The 16,579-nt window shown below is 34.6% G+C and overlaps 1 protein-coding gene across 2 annotated transcripts in view; it reads right to left on the bottom strand.

Annotated features, from left to right (window-relative positions):
* GRIK2 (glutamate ionotropic receptor kainate type subunit 2) overlaps positions 1–16,579 on the bottom strand; it is a 519,986-nt gene that overhangs the window by 31,011 nt on the left and 472,396 nt on the right. For both annotated transcript variants that reach the window (XM_075202839.1, XM_075202838.1), the window contains one exon: positions 8,969–9,194. In XM_075202839.1, the coding sequence (XP_075058940.1) occupies positions 8,969–9,194 (226 nt within the window). The remainder of the gene's footprint in view (positions 1–8,968; positions 9,195–16,579) is intronic.

Genomic DNA, 16,579 nt, shown 5'->3' with positions numbered 1-16,579 from the left:
TCACCTAACCACTGATGATGCTCATCACACATTGCAACAAGAGTGGTGTACTAAGCAGCTGTGATCAGTGTTCTTTAATATGTGTCAATAAGAAAAAGACACTGTGATGGTTAACTGCAATACACTGTCCAGCTTAATGACAGGTTCTACAGCTGCAAATAAGCGTGACATTGCTGTTTAGTAAAAACCAATGCAGGTATCACAGCTTAATAATAGGATACACAGTAAAAGGATAAACAAAGGCATCAACAAGCCCAGATTTGTGGATATGCCAACATTTCAGTGGAGACAGATTTACATTTTTTCTATTTAAAGGAGCTGTATCACCGTTTTGAAAAAATTAAAAATATGTTTTAAATACAAACACATATTTAAGCACATACTTGTAATCACTGGTTAAAACAAGGGTACTACAATAGCTGTGGAATGTATTGTTAAAATATTATTAACATATATTTTTAAACCATGGTTTATTATATACAAACATCTGCATTCCAAAAGAAAGTACTACAGTCAACTAAATAAATATACTACATACTGGGAATAGGCATAATAGTAGCAATGATCAAAAGAACATTATTTTTAAGTACAATGATTTGTAAAGTTTGATTTATTATATTTTACAAAATATACTTAAAATCTTATTTTGATGAACTACCTGTTTAAGAACCCATGAATGTAAACTGTGACTGTCGAACAGGTAAAGAACAAATTTTACAGTAAAGACTAATACAAAACAAATATACAAATGATACATTTAAAAACAAATTAGTTTCATAGGTATTGCAAGTTTCCAAGACATAAAGGTCCTTATGTTAGGCAGTTAATAAATTTTGTTCTTTTCATTAACACAAGTGTTCATTCATTTAAGAATCTGAATAAAAATGAAATATCATACAGAAAACGTATATTTTGATAATGATTTAATTTAGACTTTATATATCTCTGTTCTATATCTTGGTTCAAAAGTCATTATACTCCAGCACAGTGCAAGTGTTCTGAAAATATCCATGGTTAATTGGTCATCAGGTGGCACTGTACTTAGACAATCATCAGTCCATGGCTGTTCCTCTTTATATTAGTAAATGAAAATGAATTGTACGTCTGTAATTTCCTACGCATATATATATGTATAAATATATATATATATATATATATATATATATCCTTTAAAATGTCCTATAACACTCCAGTTCAAGGGCTCTGAGCTATGGTTTTACTATGCACTTGTTTTATATTACCTAGAAAAATAATATTAGCTAAACATGCAAAATATTGCATATGCACAGTAGTTAGAAATACTGGGTGTTAAACACTATCCTCAACAGTGAGGAGTGGTGTGAAGTTTAATTTCACAGTACAAAGCACAAATTGTTTGATTTTTTTTGTGATCTGAGACACAGCTCAAAACACCTGCAGGCTGCATAAGAAAGTCTGCATTTCCATCTGCTATAAGACATAGGGAAGCTGATTTATACCGTAACACTAGAATGAGTTTTAACCCATTTTTAACAAATTACCTTTTTTGCTTACTCTAAGGGGTAGAATAAATTAATTGTAAATGTTTTCTTGCTTTCTGCATTTCGTAAAGAAGATTTTCAATGACAGTGTTGAGTGCACATGAAGTAGACAGTATACAAAGGATCATTTGCAAAATTCTTATAGAGAAGTGGGAAGGGCATTTATGTCATTTGACTCATGCCTCAGATAAACATTTTAGACATGGCTATGATCTGGCTTAAGTTTGAAATTATCACTAGCAAAATCAAATCAATATTTACAGAAGAAGTCTGCAAACTCAGAGGTTAAAGGATTAGAGAGTCCAATCTGAGATCTGCCTCCTTGTCTTAATCATACTTTATGTCCACAGCTCTGAATTCTCTCATACATGGACAGATTTAGTAATTTGTTAGGATTGTGGTATGAATCAGTTTCAATCCTTTTACAAATGTTGTGGGACAAATCACACAGATCTGGATGTTCTGGCACACTCACAAATGAATGCTAGCTGAGTGCATGGAAAAACAGGTGTGCTTTACACCATCATCATTTATTTATATAGCGCCACTGATTCCGCAGCGCTGTACAGAGAACTCATTCACATCAGTCCCTGCCCCATTGGAGTTTACAGTCTAAATTCCCTAATACACGCACACACAGACAGAGACAGAGAGAGAAAGACTAGAGTCAATTTTAATAACAACCAATTAACCTACTAGTATGTTTTTGGAGTGTGGGAGGAAACCGGAGCACCCGGAGGAAACCCACGCAAACACGGGGAGAACATACAAACTCCACACAGATAAGGCCATGGTCGGGAATTGAACTCATGACCCCAGTGTTGTGAGGCAGAAATGCTAACCACTAAGCCACCGTGCTGCCCAAGATTTCTGCTGAGTAGTATTGCTGTAACAGTTTTGTGACTGATGGGCTTAATATGATAGATGGACATCATTAAGGCAAATTTCTGTATACCAGACTTCTCAACTTCTCATAGTTTTATAGTGGTGCATTAGCAGTATTGTCTCACATTCATCAGGTTACATTTATAATGATACATTATAGCTAAATACAAATACATACAAATAAATAAAACAATGAAAGCCATGTGTGAATACCTCCTCCTATGATGAAGCTATGAAGCTATTCCAGGCCACAATGACTGGAGACTGCATACTATGGGCTACATGTAGAGCTTTTTAATGGCATGTATATGCAATTATGAACTGCACATGCGCCCCAAAAAGTATTTAGATTCCTGTGTATCTTAGACTTATCTTATGCCTGGAGAGGCAGAACAGAGAAAGTAAAACATATGTTGGGTAAAGTAAGGTCTTGAACAAGAATGTAGCACCCTGGAGATGTACGTAATTAAACCTGAACAGATGCCAAGATACTCTTTTTAGAGGCGTTGCAGACACCTGAGACCTGGTGTAAAGAATCATGGTGATGATGACATCTATGCATTTCTGGTTGGCTGTTTTTGTATTAACGCCTCCAGCTTATTCTATTTCATACATTAAGATTGCTGCTATATTATGCCAAGTTGCAGCTGTATATTCAGATTACTTCTTTGCCATATTGCAGGAAAGAAGATTGTCATTGGCTTTACAAAGTGGTAAATGACTGTGTGGGAGTGTTTGTACTTAATCACCTTTCATATCGAAAATGTGACTTTCACATTTATTAACGAGACTGTCAAGACACTATTCTTTCTTGTGTATGTGTTACTTCATTACATTGTATTGTATACATTTAGCGTATTGCAACCTTCACATTTACTTTTAACACTGTTAACCCACATGTACATATAACTATACTGCTGTGTTTTCAATTGAGCTTATCTGAAGATCTCTGCAATTATAAATACATTCGTAAGCCTGCAATATTTGTGAAAGAATTTTTACATGTACATTCAAGGCAAAGAAAATTGTCAGATCAGGCGCTATATGTCAGGTGTATTTTCTTCACTCCTAAATTCTATTGTACCACTTTACACCCAGGGGAAGGAGCTAAAGTCGAAGGTGTTCACGTGTTCTTTTAATTGACTAAAATGTATTTTATGCATAGTATAGAAACTGTTTGGGTTGTGAATGGATTCTGAACGAGATGGGAAAACCACCAAAACTTCAAAACACCCGATAAATGGTCATTTGATAAATCTATTTAAGAATGTTAATCATCTGTACTCAAATCATAGAAAAAAATGTATATAACAATCCTAGGTGTATAGGCAGGATACTGTCACAACACAAAAAGCAAAATAAAAAAAAAATACTTTAAACATTTATTTTTTTTAATTTGATAAACCTGGTGAGTGGAGATATGCCTGAAAGACATTGTTCATCAATCCAGGCTATCAGGCCGGGTGCACACTACAGGGTTTTCAGCTGATTGTTGGGACAATCATCTGATAAACAACTGTTTGGCCCGAATTTGCATTACTGTGTACACTGCAAGGATGAGCGATTATCGTTCCAAAGCATATCATATCATTTTAGCTTTAAACCAAACTAAAACTCTTGTTCAACAAGGGAACAATGTCGTTCCAATTTTCAAGTGTGTATGCACTAAGGACCGGGAGTATCCATAGATCAATATGGAGTTTACAGAGTCATGATCTTTTCAGCCAATGGTCATGACAGATGAAGAGCACATAACTAAAAATAATTCTTGTCAAACACGTATAGTGTGCACACATGAATCTGCATGCTGATTGGGAGGTTTTTTTCATCAGTCGTTGGTAAAATCAGGAGAAACTTTCTGAAGTGTATACCCAGCCTAAGTGATCTCATGAGGCACAATCAGTGAGATCAATAAATATCTGCATACACATACAAACATTAAGAACAAAAGCTTGATTTTCCATCATCACTTATCCCTGAATGACTGATAAAAGTTGACCAAAATATTGTGGGGATTTCTGGTCAATGTAGTCTCATTTATGAAGGAAACCAAAAGCTTGGTCAAAAGCAATCAAAAAGCTTGATATAGTACTTAGTATAGTATGTAGTATAAAGCTAGCATATTTTAGTGATCTTAATGATTTCACAAAATATTTGCCAATTCTTACCTCACCACCAATAGATGTCTGCTTAAATGGACAAAGCTATATCTAGATTTATGAGGTGGTATATGTATATTGTGTAGTAAAAGGAAAGGCGGGGCACAATATGTGTAATGCAATTTGTTTGCTGTAGGGTAAAAGAGATAATGGTTGCATTTTGTTGATCATAAAGACAGTACAAAACAACCTGTGAGTGGTTTGAGAAAAACAAGATTAAGTAAGTACTTTTAAGAAGAACTCCAGCCTTCAAAAATTAGTGGACCATCTATCAACATTTTGTGGGGCCCTTGCCTCCTCAAGCTCCATCACACCTACTTACTTAAATACAAAACATACCAAAAACAAAATCCAATGCAGCAAACACAATTAAGATATTTACTATACAATGCAATTACCAAATATACATTACTTTTAGCCTCAGAATCTTGCAAATTAGGTTTTATGTATCATATCTGAGAGTGCTCTTGGTTGCTTTATGTTCTTTGGGATTCTCTGGAATATGAACCTCTATGCTATCTATCTGCAATCAAGTTATGAATTAATCAGACAGATGTACAAAATATATGCAGTATAAGAAAATACACAAATGTCTATCAAATGTGTTGTATTCAAAGTATTTATCGTAGATGTCCCTCTTCATCTCATGTCCATTTTTTTCAATAAATGATGTTCATGATTTATGAATACTTGTCTTGAAATGCTTTTTGCAAGTAATATTCAACCAATTTGCAAAATAAAGCATAGCAATAGTTTGTTGAACTTGAACATCATTCTACATGTGCCATGTAAAAATGCAACTTATATAAAATCTGTTGCACTAAGCATGCACAAAACTTGCGATCATATTTTGAGTGTACCTTATACTTATATCCAGTTATGCTTGGAGGTAAGGGGCATTCACATGTAAGTTCTATATAGTGGGGACATGGAGATGCAAGTCAACAATGCTCCTTAGAGATCTGTTTGATTTCTGCCTACACATGTTTGTAGTATACTCTTTAGGAAGCATATTATTTTATAGGCCTGGTGCAAGTTTTTAAGTTGAAGATGATGACGTTTACATTTTGCACTAGACATATCTATACATGTGCATTAAAATTGTACAAAATCTGTGCTACTCAAAAGATAGCCACAGAAATGTAATGGTTCGTAAGCATTTTAGTAAATATGCAAAAGTCGCAATTTTACGTTTCACTGTAAATCATTCCTATAATGTCCTCCATTTTCAGGTATTTTTTAAAATATTGCCAAAATCGTATGCAGGGTATATCAATGTTTTTGTCTTGATTTTTTATTTGAATTCAGATTCATCTAAGCAAATATTAGGACCCAGTTTATATATCATTTCTCTCCATCTGTTGTGTAGGAAAATATACATTTTGAATTGAAGAATTTTAGACCAACACAATTTTTAAAAACTTACTTTTCAAATGTCAGTGCAATAGAAATGTCACTGATGTGATTGTGGTCTGTCATGGAAAGTTATAGTAAACAGTTCCAGCACACACACACACACACCAGAATTGCTGCTGGATTGATTATAGTGCTTACAATACTCAGTATAAAAAGATGCAACAACAGATTTGCTGAATGATAATGGTCAATGTTTCAGTGATATGTGACACTTTTCTCGCTCGAGACAGACATAAATAAATCAAGACACATCACCATAAAGCCACCCATCTTCATTTTATTTAATGAAACTCTTGTTATCTAAGGTTTGATTCAAGAAATACTGGACTTATATATCAATCAATGTGATTTTGCCTACCAAGGTTTTCTTGACCTTCTTTGCTAATAATATATTTTATATTCCATTCAATTTAATTACTATAAATATTCATGTTTGTGAACATTAAAATAATGTAAGGTTTGTTTTAAAAGTTATAGCAACATATTGCTGCCATTATTGTTTTAAAAGGCTTCAATGTTCTTGAAATAAATACAGTACCTTTATTATATCTAGTTATCCAAGTTGATTATTACACAGAACAGTACTGCATGAGTATATCCATGAAAATGATTATATCATCAATCAACTAGAGACTCTTTTTTTTGTGCCTTTGATGAACTGGCAGAATTGTACCAATTGCACTGAAGAGCTTCCATGAAAGAGTTGGTTTAGCCTTTGATGAATGCTTTTCACAAGTGGCAGAACAAAAAGTGTCTGAATAGGATAATGCTTTGAAATTAATAATCTGCATTTTGACAGGAGTGGCTGTACTCAGCAACATGTGATATTTAATAAATTATTTAATGTTATGTTAATGGTATATTGTAAACTATAAGTAGATTCTATTTGACATCTAAGGGAACATGGATCTATTCAAAATTGAATTTATGTTGTCTTTTGCTAAGCAACAGAAGCAAAATTAAACTAATTGCACAGCTGTGTGCGTTTTTCATGCTCAAATGGGAAAAAATAAGTCTTATATATGGGGCAAAGAATGCAACATGCTGCATTCTAACAATTGCACATTAATAGACCTATGGAGTTCCATAGAAAGCAGATTTGAAAATACTTTTATACTTAATGCTCTAATTTCACATGTGATCTCTGAGTGTCATATTAAGCTCATCAGTCACAAAACTGCTACAGCAATACTACTCAGCAGAATTCTTAAAGAAACATATGAAACCCTTCCCTGGAAATGCGTGGCGAGAACAGCTGTTAATTTTTGTACTTATTGGGCCTGATTCATTAAGGGACCTAAACGACGATTTTGTGCGCATGATCCGCACAATTAGTCTGCCCATGCCCAGAACCGGACAATACGCTGCATAGTGCAGCATCGCTAAATTCATGTTTGTGCGCAAAGGATGCTTACTATAGCCTATGATTTCAGGGAGGAAACAGGACGGGGAAGGAGCAGATGCCCATAGTCAATATACAGTAAGGATGTGCAAAACTGAAACGCACGCAGCAGCGACCGATTCAACCTCTGGGCATATCTCAGGCATTTGTTTTTCATGCAGTCTCTTGTCTAGTACAGCAGAGCAGAAATACACCTGTGTTCATCACCACATATATCTTCAGATCCGCACCTTGTTTAATATACCTGATTTAAGTGTTTTTTGAAACAAACATTCATTGCACTCACTGTCTCTTAATGAATCAGGCCCATTATATCTTTAACAGCTATGATTTTTGTAAATGTTTAAGTACTATTTTGTATGCAAAATAATAACCCATAGTTAAACAAAAATATTGGTCTTATTGATCCTTTTTAATAAATATGAATATAAATTAATGGCCTCCATTCGGTATTGTATACACTTGGTTGTAATCATCCCAGTTATTGTGCAGTCAGTCCATATGTTACCCCCTATGAACTATACATGCGGATGGAGTCCTGCATGTCCTTCCCCAGAAATGAAAATGAAAGCAAAATGTAGGCTGTGCATAATGCTGTATAATCCGCTGGCTTGATGAGGAAAGGAGCCTTGCACAAATTAACAATCTCCTTCCACCAAGCAGTTTTGTTTAATAATACTCTCTGTGGAGTCCTAGAGGTAAAGCTGCGGGTTTGAAAAAGTGGAGATGTTGCCTATAGCAACCAGTCAGATTGTAGCTGTCATTTTGTAGAATCTACTAAATAAATAACTAGAATCTGATTGGTTGCTATAGGCAATATCTCCACTTTCTCAAACCCACAGTTTAATAAATGTAGCCCCTAGTTATCTTCATTTAGTTGTAGGGTAATTTATTTCTCATGCAGAGGGTCATTGACAACCCTCCCAACCAAGTAGTAATAGAAAATAGCAACACCCTTGGGTGAGCAAAACAACTTACTATATTTCAAGTTTCTATAAATGTCTTTGCTTTTTTGGTTTTGGTTGATGAGTATCTTTAAAAAGGTCACATGGGAAAAAAATTTGAATACAGAATCAAAATATTTTTTTTAAATTTCATATTTGAACCAAAACTTCTATAAAAAAGTAAAAAATATCATATTGAAAAATGTACGTTGTAAACTGTTTATGACCTTAAAATTTATTTGTTGGAACCATTCATAAAAAATGTGCGAGTTAATTAATGGAAAGTAGAACAGTGTTGAATAATATATATGATCCCCTAATCTGCATAAGTAAATAATAATAATAACTGTATGACAATGTAGGTATTATGACTAGATTTAGTCTCCATTATTTTTCTGTTTTGTTCTATAATTCCTCATTTCTTCTTTGCTATAAAGTGTACTTTTTTTTTACATACTGCTTTGTTTGAAACAAAAATGTATAGTTGCATCTTCTGTGAACAAATTACAATATGTTACGTATGTTAAAAAGCTAGAGGAATAAATAGTTCAAAGCTGCATTGAATTGTTGATGAGGCATTCTATTTTTCTTGCTCCAACTAAGATAAATGAACAAAGACAACATAATTGACATGCAACATACCCATGGGAGTTCCAACTCCATAACCTTTAGAATCTATAAGGCCTCCAATCTGTGTCAGGTTACAGTTGCGTTGCGTGACAAATTCAATGGTTGTTGACTCCATTAGAAAGGCATAATCAGAGGTGAGCACTCGCTGAATACCTTCTTCATTATTTTTGACAAGCACCGACTGGCTCCTGCTATTCATAAATGCCCACATCTTTTCATAGGTAGGGATTTTGGATTTCTACAAAAAGACAACATCAAATACCCTTATTGGAAAACATTGAAAAAAAGACAGAAAATATTTAAAAAATACAACAAATTCCCTTGCAGTTTAAGGGCAATGTTAATTATAGATAAATATACTACACAGCTACATTTAAATCAGAGCAGAGTGGTATATTTTCTACATTGTTGGTTTTCATGTTATGCTATATACATTATTTAATATTGTCAGATTTTCATGGCATAAAATTGAATGAATTTAGGGTTACCTACTAATTAAGAATGCAACTGTTAGCAATGTATCGAATAGCGTTAGGACATTATTTTGGCAACGTTTAAGCAGATATAACTAATGTTTCTCAGTTAGTGAATCACTTTGCCAAGCGCAGCTGAAAAGATGTAACCAAATGTTTTATTAAAAATGTTGTTTAAATAATGAAAATTCAATTTTACATTTCTACAAAATAATATTAAAATACAATCAGTAATTATTATTTTAGTTGATAGTATGCAACAGGTTTATAAAGAGATGATCATTGTATGACTCCTCTCTTAATGGGTTGGTGACACATAGTTTAAGAATCTCTATACTAAATTAATACAGCAAGAAATCTATCACAATTCTAAATTGCTTAATTGTTATTTTGGTCATATTGCTTAATTGGTATCTCTGATGGCCCTATTGTATTTTTTTGTTATAAACCATTGCTTGTCAAACTACTTCTCAAGTACTGTTGAAGAATATGAATGTGCCCTAGTGAATTATCTACATATGCCTCCATTCCACTAAACTATATTGGATTACAATTAAAAATCTATCTCTTCTACCCTTGAATGTCAGGACAGCAACATTTCCCCAAAAATATCAATCAATTGTGAGTCACTGCATACTGCCATATTTCTGTAAATAGCCACTCATTCCCCAAGAAGTCAACTTAAAAATTCAATTACCCAGATAGCATTACATTTTGTTTCAACATCCTTTTTCAAACCTGCCTATGTTCTATGCCATTTTAAAAAAAAACAATATAGTAACACATTTATATTACAATGATATTTTCCTAGCTGTAGCATATGATAAAACACAGCACAGCCCCTTCTGTAACATTATTGAAGCTCCTGGTTGGTAGAAGCAGAAGTTGAACAATTGCTGTAAGAAAGACAATATCAATGAATCATTTTTAGATGTAATATATGTGATAGAGTTGTATAACAAATTTTTGAAATAAAGATATTAGCTGTAAGATGTGCTCTTATAATTAATTGACTTTTAAACATAAGATGTAGTAATTGCTACTTTGATTACATTAGCAGTTACATTTGACCAGTTTTACTCATTTATTTTTATCTTGAATAATGGATTGAAATACATTCTCTTTTATTGGTATTTAAAAGTACCCAGTATGTTTAATGATTGGGACAGATTAATGTTTTCCCTTTCTTTTCATGTTTTGTTTTGTAACTCTATCATAAGATACATCTGTGAAATTATTATATACATCTGTCCTTGTATTTCAAGAGTTCAGTGTTATATTCTATCCACAGACTTGAAAGAGCACCACCTACAGCTACTAACCTTGTTTGATGATTTCTTTTCCTTTCTGCTCAGTAGTGGATGAACATTTACAGTAGCTGGAGGCTATGCAAGTTCCTCTATTAGGATTTTTGTCTTTTACTTTTGTTATGTATTTACTAGATATCTTTCTTTCTATTTTGTGGGTTTTGTTCATTCTAAGAGATAACATAATAGGAGGCCTTTAGGCCTGAGTTGAAAGTGCTGATTGACTCTATAAGTTTGTAAAAAGGTTATTTTGAAAATTGCCCTATCTTGTCAAATAGATATTGTGGAGATTGTCTAAATAAATGTAGAAAAGAAAGATAAGATCTATGAATTATTTTGGCTCTGGCTGAAGTTAAATTATATAGCTAATGTAAGACAAATTCAATTTTATGGAAATCTAATGTTTACATTTTAACCGATAAAGTAATTATTAATGAATGCACGTGAATATGAAAAAAAATGCTCTGTGGGAGAGCAATAATCAAAATATTTAAGACTCAAGGAAAAAAATTCCATGATTTTTCTGTAAAAATACCTCACTTCAAATGATAAGGCATTATTTTAGCAAGAATACAAATATGAATTAGAGACAGATTCTGTGAAATCCGACAGATCCAAAATTTGGGGCATCGTGTGAAACTGAGTCATGACTCGGTTTCTCATTCCAAATTCAGATTTGAAAATGAGGCAAAATATAATTTCTGGTAAAATGTCAGATCTCACGAGTTTAGGATCAATAGCTATTTTATATAGCCCTCCCTTCTGTTCTCATCTAATATTTTAGAGGTGATTGCATTTTGAGAGGAGAGTGCAGGAACTCTTTGCTAAGATGGGTGAAAGAGGCAATTTATATAGCAATAATTGTCTGCTAGAACTGTGTGCTGATCAATTGGGTGTCAGAGAGTGAAGCGTTTTGGCTACTGGTTGTTATAGTATACATAGTATAGACTCTGACCTATTTAGTGGAGACAAAAACAGGGTACTGTATAACTCTGAGGAGCACACCCCAAAAAATAAATATATTTCTTGCTTTTAAAATTCAAATTGTTTCAAGCTGAAAGCAATTTTGTGAGAGGCATTATCAGTGAGTGTGACATCTGAACTATTTGGTGGAGAAAAAACAGGGTGTTGTACGACCAACACAAAACAAATAGATTTGTCAAGGCATTTGTAGCCTTTGTGATGCTGCAATGAGTAAAGGTGGGAACATTGATTATCTAGACACCTCATTTAAGTAGTTCTTCAAAAGGTGGAAAAATGTATATAGTAGAATGCAGCCCAGCTTCAGCTAGCAGCCAAATGGATAGACACCCCATGCAAACTTCCCTGTCAATAGCTTAATCATCAACCTCATCATTATTAGTAAGTAATCCAGCAACAGAATTAAAAAGCATTTATTAGTGTAGTTTAAAACTGTGCGGCGACCACTGAGCATACCTTCCACGGCCGCCACACAGCTTCAGATAGATACACGGGGACGGGGAGGGGCTATGGATCACCACTGCCTCCCTCTCCTCCAACAGCTGATGGGGCGCTCCGTCTCCTCCCCTCCACTCACTGACTGTCGGGCGTGACATCATCATCACGGCCCGACAGTGTCAGTGAGGGACGGGACCCGGCAGAGAGGACTAGCTTTATGGAGCCAAGGTAAGGAAAGACGGGGGTAGCGGGATTTTTTTACATTGTGCCTAGGGCGCTGAGGACCCTAGCACCGGCCCTGAATCCAGAATCCAATTTACCAATTCCAACTGGCTCCCCTAATGAAATCCATGATTCTCAAGAGACATCCTCGCGTGCTACAGACATAGTCAAAGAATCCCTCTGTGGCTCTCTGACTTTGGCTCAACAGTTCTTAGTTTCCCATAGCAGTTGTAGCAGTTTTGGTTGCTAAAGTTTTACATTATTTGCTCCAAGATATGTGTTTGATACCCTGGGATGAATACTCTATACGTTTTGGACATTGCACTTTATCACTGGGTCTTTCTATTGTAATGTATTTTAGATACGGTTTGGAAATAGAGAGTTTAAAAAAATGATGATGAAGAAAATAAAGAATTGATAACCCAATCAATAGTAAAGCACAGTTGATTGTTTTCCCATACTTATGCAATATGAGATACTACTTTAACACTGACCTCAAAGGCTGATTCCCTAAATGGGTGATAGGTTCCCAGGCTCACCTACAAATACCGAGTGCTACTGCCAGTACATCACCCTCACTCAACATAAGTGTTTAAAAAGTAAAAAAAAAAAAGTCACCCTCCATCTTTTTGGTGTTTTCTCCATTCATCAATATAATGAACATTTTCCCACCTTTGGATAAATTTACTTAATTGATCTAAACATGTATTCCTGTATATTTTGCTAAATAAATTGTTTTATGCAGGACTGTTTTTTCCATTGTCCTTGAATACACAGCTTTTCTCTGCTTTGTTAAATGAATAGAATTACATTTTGTAAAATAGTAATCTACATGTAATATCAAGTGCTAGGAATCTATTTACATTTTTTCCCTTAACCAATTTTAAATATAAAGCTGAAGTATATATAAAAAAAACTAATTAGTAATGCAGACCTAAACATAAAGAAAAAAGTGCTGTTCCCACAAAAAAAAAATACTAATTTCACCAGCCAGAGAGAATATAAAACTAAACTGGAGTGTTCATATCTATCTATAGGTCGCATAAGCATTCAAAAACCATAAATATTCTATTTAAGCATAGTTATAAATAATATATATATATATAACAACATTAAAAACTTATATTATTAAAATAGCTCAAAGAAAAATGGACTGCAGATTCCAAGCATCAAGAGTATACATTCATACATAATCATAAAACAATGAGTAACCACTCACAAGAGCAATGTTGAGGTAGAAATAAATATGAAACCAAGAAAAGTCCCACCTAACAAATGTCCTTTTGTTGCTAAAATGATTAATAAATAAGCAACCTTGCTTTCATGTCCGTCAAACTGGAAGAAGGATAAATTGAAGACAAATAAAGAAAGAGTGCATTAGCAATGCAATCCAAACACCTGCTTTCCACTATTCAGGTCACTATTCAATTCCACCACCATTCAAGCGAATGGAATTTCTCAAGAAGCACATATAGAGATGTTAATTAATAGCTCCTTGGCACAGCACTCATCTCCTGAAAACAGATAGGTATAAACCTGTAGGTGTACATTAAGCAAGACGAGTCAAGACCTGAGTCAGAACATTTAAGCCTTTGCATTCTGCTTCACTTACTCTTATAGACAGATAACTGTTATAGATTCTGGTACTTGTTGGTTCACCTAAAACACCTTGACGCGTTTCTTTTTCTCTAGTGCGATTTCTTCAGAAGGATAATCTTTATAAAAAGCTTATTTCTCACCACAGAGGAGCGCAATCTACTTAATGTGCACAGAGTACACTATTGGTTGTCTTTATTGTGCCTTTTCATATTCTGTACCTTGAGCATTGTGTAAGTACATAAGACCTTTTCTGGTGGGGACTCCCTCACTATTATACATGTGCAGCTCTCTTGCACTGCTTCATGCTCACATTTTCACTTGTGCCTCTTTTTGGGGTAGCCCTGAAGGTGGGGAACCCCTTCTGCTACTAACACCTTTCCCTGGGGCTCTCATTTAATTGCTGCTTTATCTCCCTTATTGGGGATATTAATTGAGCATCGCTGCATGTTCCTCCTTTGTCAGAAACCTGAGACCACCCCTTTCCTACATGGTGATGCAACTGCTGACAGCACCCCACAGTATGAGGCACTCACCTCTCACTACCCCCCCCCCAAGTGCCTGGCCTGAAATCACTGGGGGAAAGGGGGCACATACAGTAATGCTACAAGCATTACAAAGCACATTTTCATCTCAGGATTAATTGTGATCACCAATAGCATTTTGTGTGGCACCATTCTACTGCTATTTTAAAGTGAAATTTGTGTTTGCCTGATGATAATTCAAATATTCTTTGTAAAGTGCAGCACAATATGGTAGTGTAATATAAATTAATTAAAAATAAATAAAGCAAAAGAGCAAAACAACAAACATATCACAGTATTTGTAATTTCTCTGTTTTGCTTGAAATCTTGATCTCTCTGAACTGCTCAGACATGTAATCTATTTTAAAACACGACCACTGACAATGTATTACGTCAGCATACAAACTTTACAAATACAGTAGCTCAAAAACTACCATTTCCCATTGAACAGCAGTTGTCATGGTTCATAGAGTTAAAATGAAAAAGGCAGACTGCGTGGATTGGACAGTAATTCAGTTGCTGGGATACATGAGTAAAGGGAAAATAAATCATTTGTATCAGCCAGTTGTAATTTTGTCTTAGGAAGACTTTTCCTTCTACTGACTAATATGAAAATAGCTATAAGCCACTTTTTAAACAGTCTTTGCAAGTGTTGGCAAATAGAAGCACAAGAACCGTCAGCCTGTCTGATTGTTCCATTAATCCTCCCCAAGATTCAGTATGTATGATTTATATGTAAATCTTTGCATATAAACTATGCAATAAAAAAAACTGAAACTGGAAACCGGTACAGAAAATGTGTCATTAGCTGATTTTCATTTTGAGACATATCTTCTTAATGTATTCCATGGAACATTGAATGGTCATGACAATGTGTGCCTTAAAGGCTGTGTCTTGTGGAAATGATAATGCAAGCAAAAGTACAATAAGTGAGGCAAAGTTGTTTTCTAATACTTGCTGAGTATGAGATACTACGATAAGGCTGACCTCACTGGTCAATGCTCTACATGGGCAATTGCAGCTTCCAGGTTCACTTTTTACATATACTGGGTGTTGCTACCAGCAGGGCCATCTCTTTCATTGGGCACGATGGGCAGGTGCCCAGGGGCCCCACAGGCAAGGGGGCCCCATAGGCAGGGCTTAATTAGAAAATATAATCCTGCAAAAGAAAACACCTGCAAAAAAAACCTTCAAGGGTCACTGAGCAAGTACATCCATCTATCTCTATCTCTATATATCTATATCTATATCTGTATCTGTATACATATATATATATATATATATATATATATATATATATATATATATATATATATATATATATGTAGGGGCCCCGGTGCACTGCTTTGCCCGGGGGCCCGTAATGTTGTTAAGATTGCCCTGGCTACCAGCACAGGAACTCAGTAAACAAGGCCAGAGGGACAGTGTGTAGGGACTGGACTTTTTGTTTATGGCTGGGTAGGATGAACTTTGTACAGTTAAAGTGTCCCCTTCCCTTTCAGGTCCTCGGCAAAAATGCACTTCCTTCACCCTAGAAAGTTCTAGTCCTGTTTTAACCAATGAATGCACACATAAAATGAGATCTTGTTTGCATAATTGTTCAGTGTATTGCACATATGGCAAAAGAATCTTGAGATTGAGAGTGCTATATCGATATAAATAACCTACATGATCAGTCTAAATGTATATGCACATGAATATGTGTCCCATGTACTCTAGATCATTGTTAAGATTTGTAATTATTCATCACACATCTATTATTATTCTACAGTAAGTGTACTAGCAGCTAAGAAAACTGGTATACTTTAGGTCAACATAGCAATAAGAGCAAAAAATGTGCTTACTTACTCTAAGATTTTTTTAATGGATGACGCAACCGTAGTTTTAGATTAAAATACATCTGAAAATACTGAAAACTTTAAGTGCATTTTTAATGTGTGAAATGTAAGACAAATGTGATCATAAAAATTTGATCAGTAGGCAAACACTTATTAGAAAACAAAAACAGCATGGAAAAGATGATGGGACAATGGAAATCAGCATGTCAAATGTAAGATATGAATGAAAATATACAACGCACAT

This window comes from Mixophyes fleayi, chromosome 3 (assembly GCF_038048845.1).
Source record: "Mixophyes fleayi isolate aMixFle1 chromosome 3, aMixFle1.hap1, whole genome shotgun sequence".
NCBI lineage: Eukaryota > Metazoa > Chordata > Amphibia > Anura > Limnodynastidae > Mixophyes > Mixophyes fleayi.
This window is presented reverse-complemented; position numbering and strand designations above follow the sequence as displayed.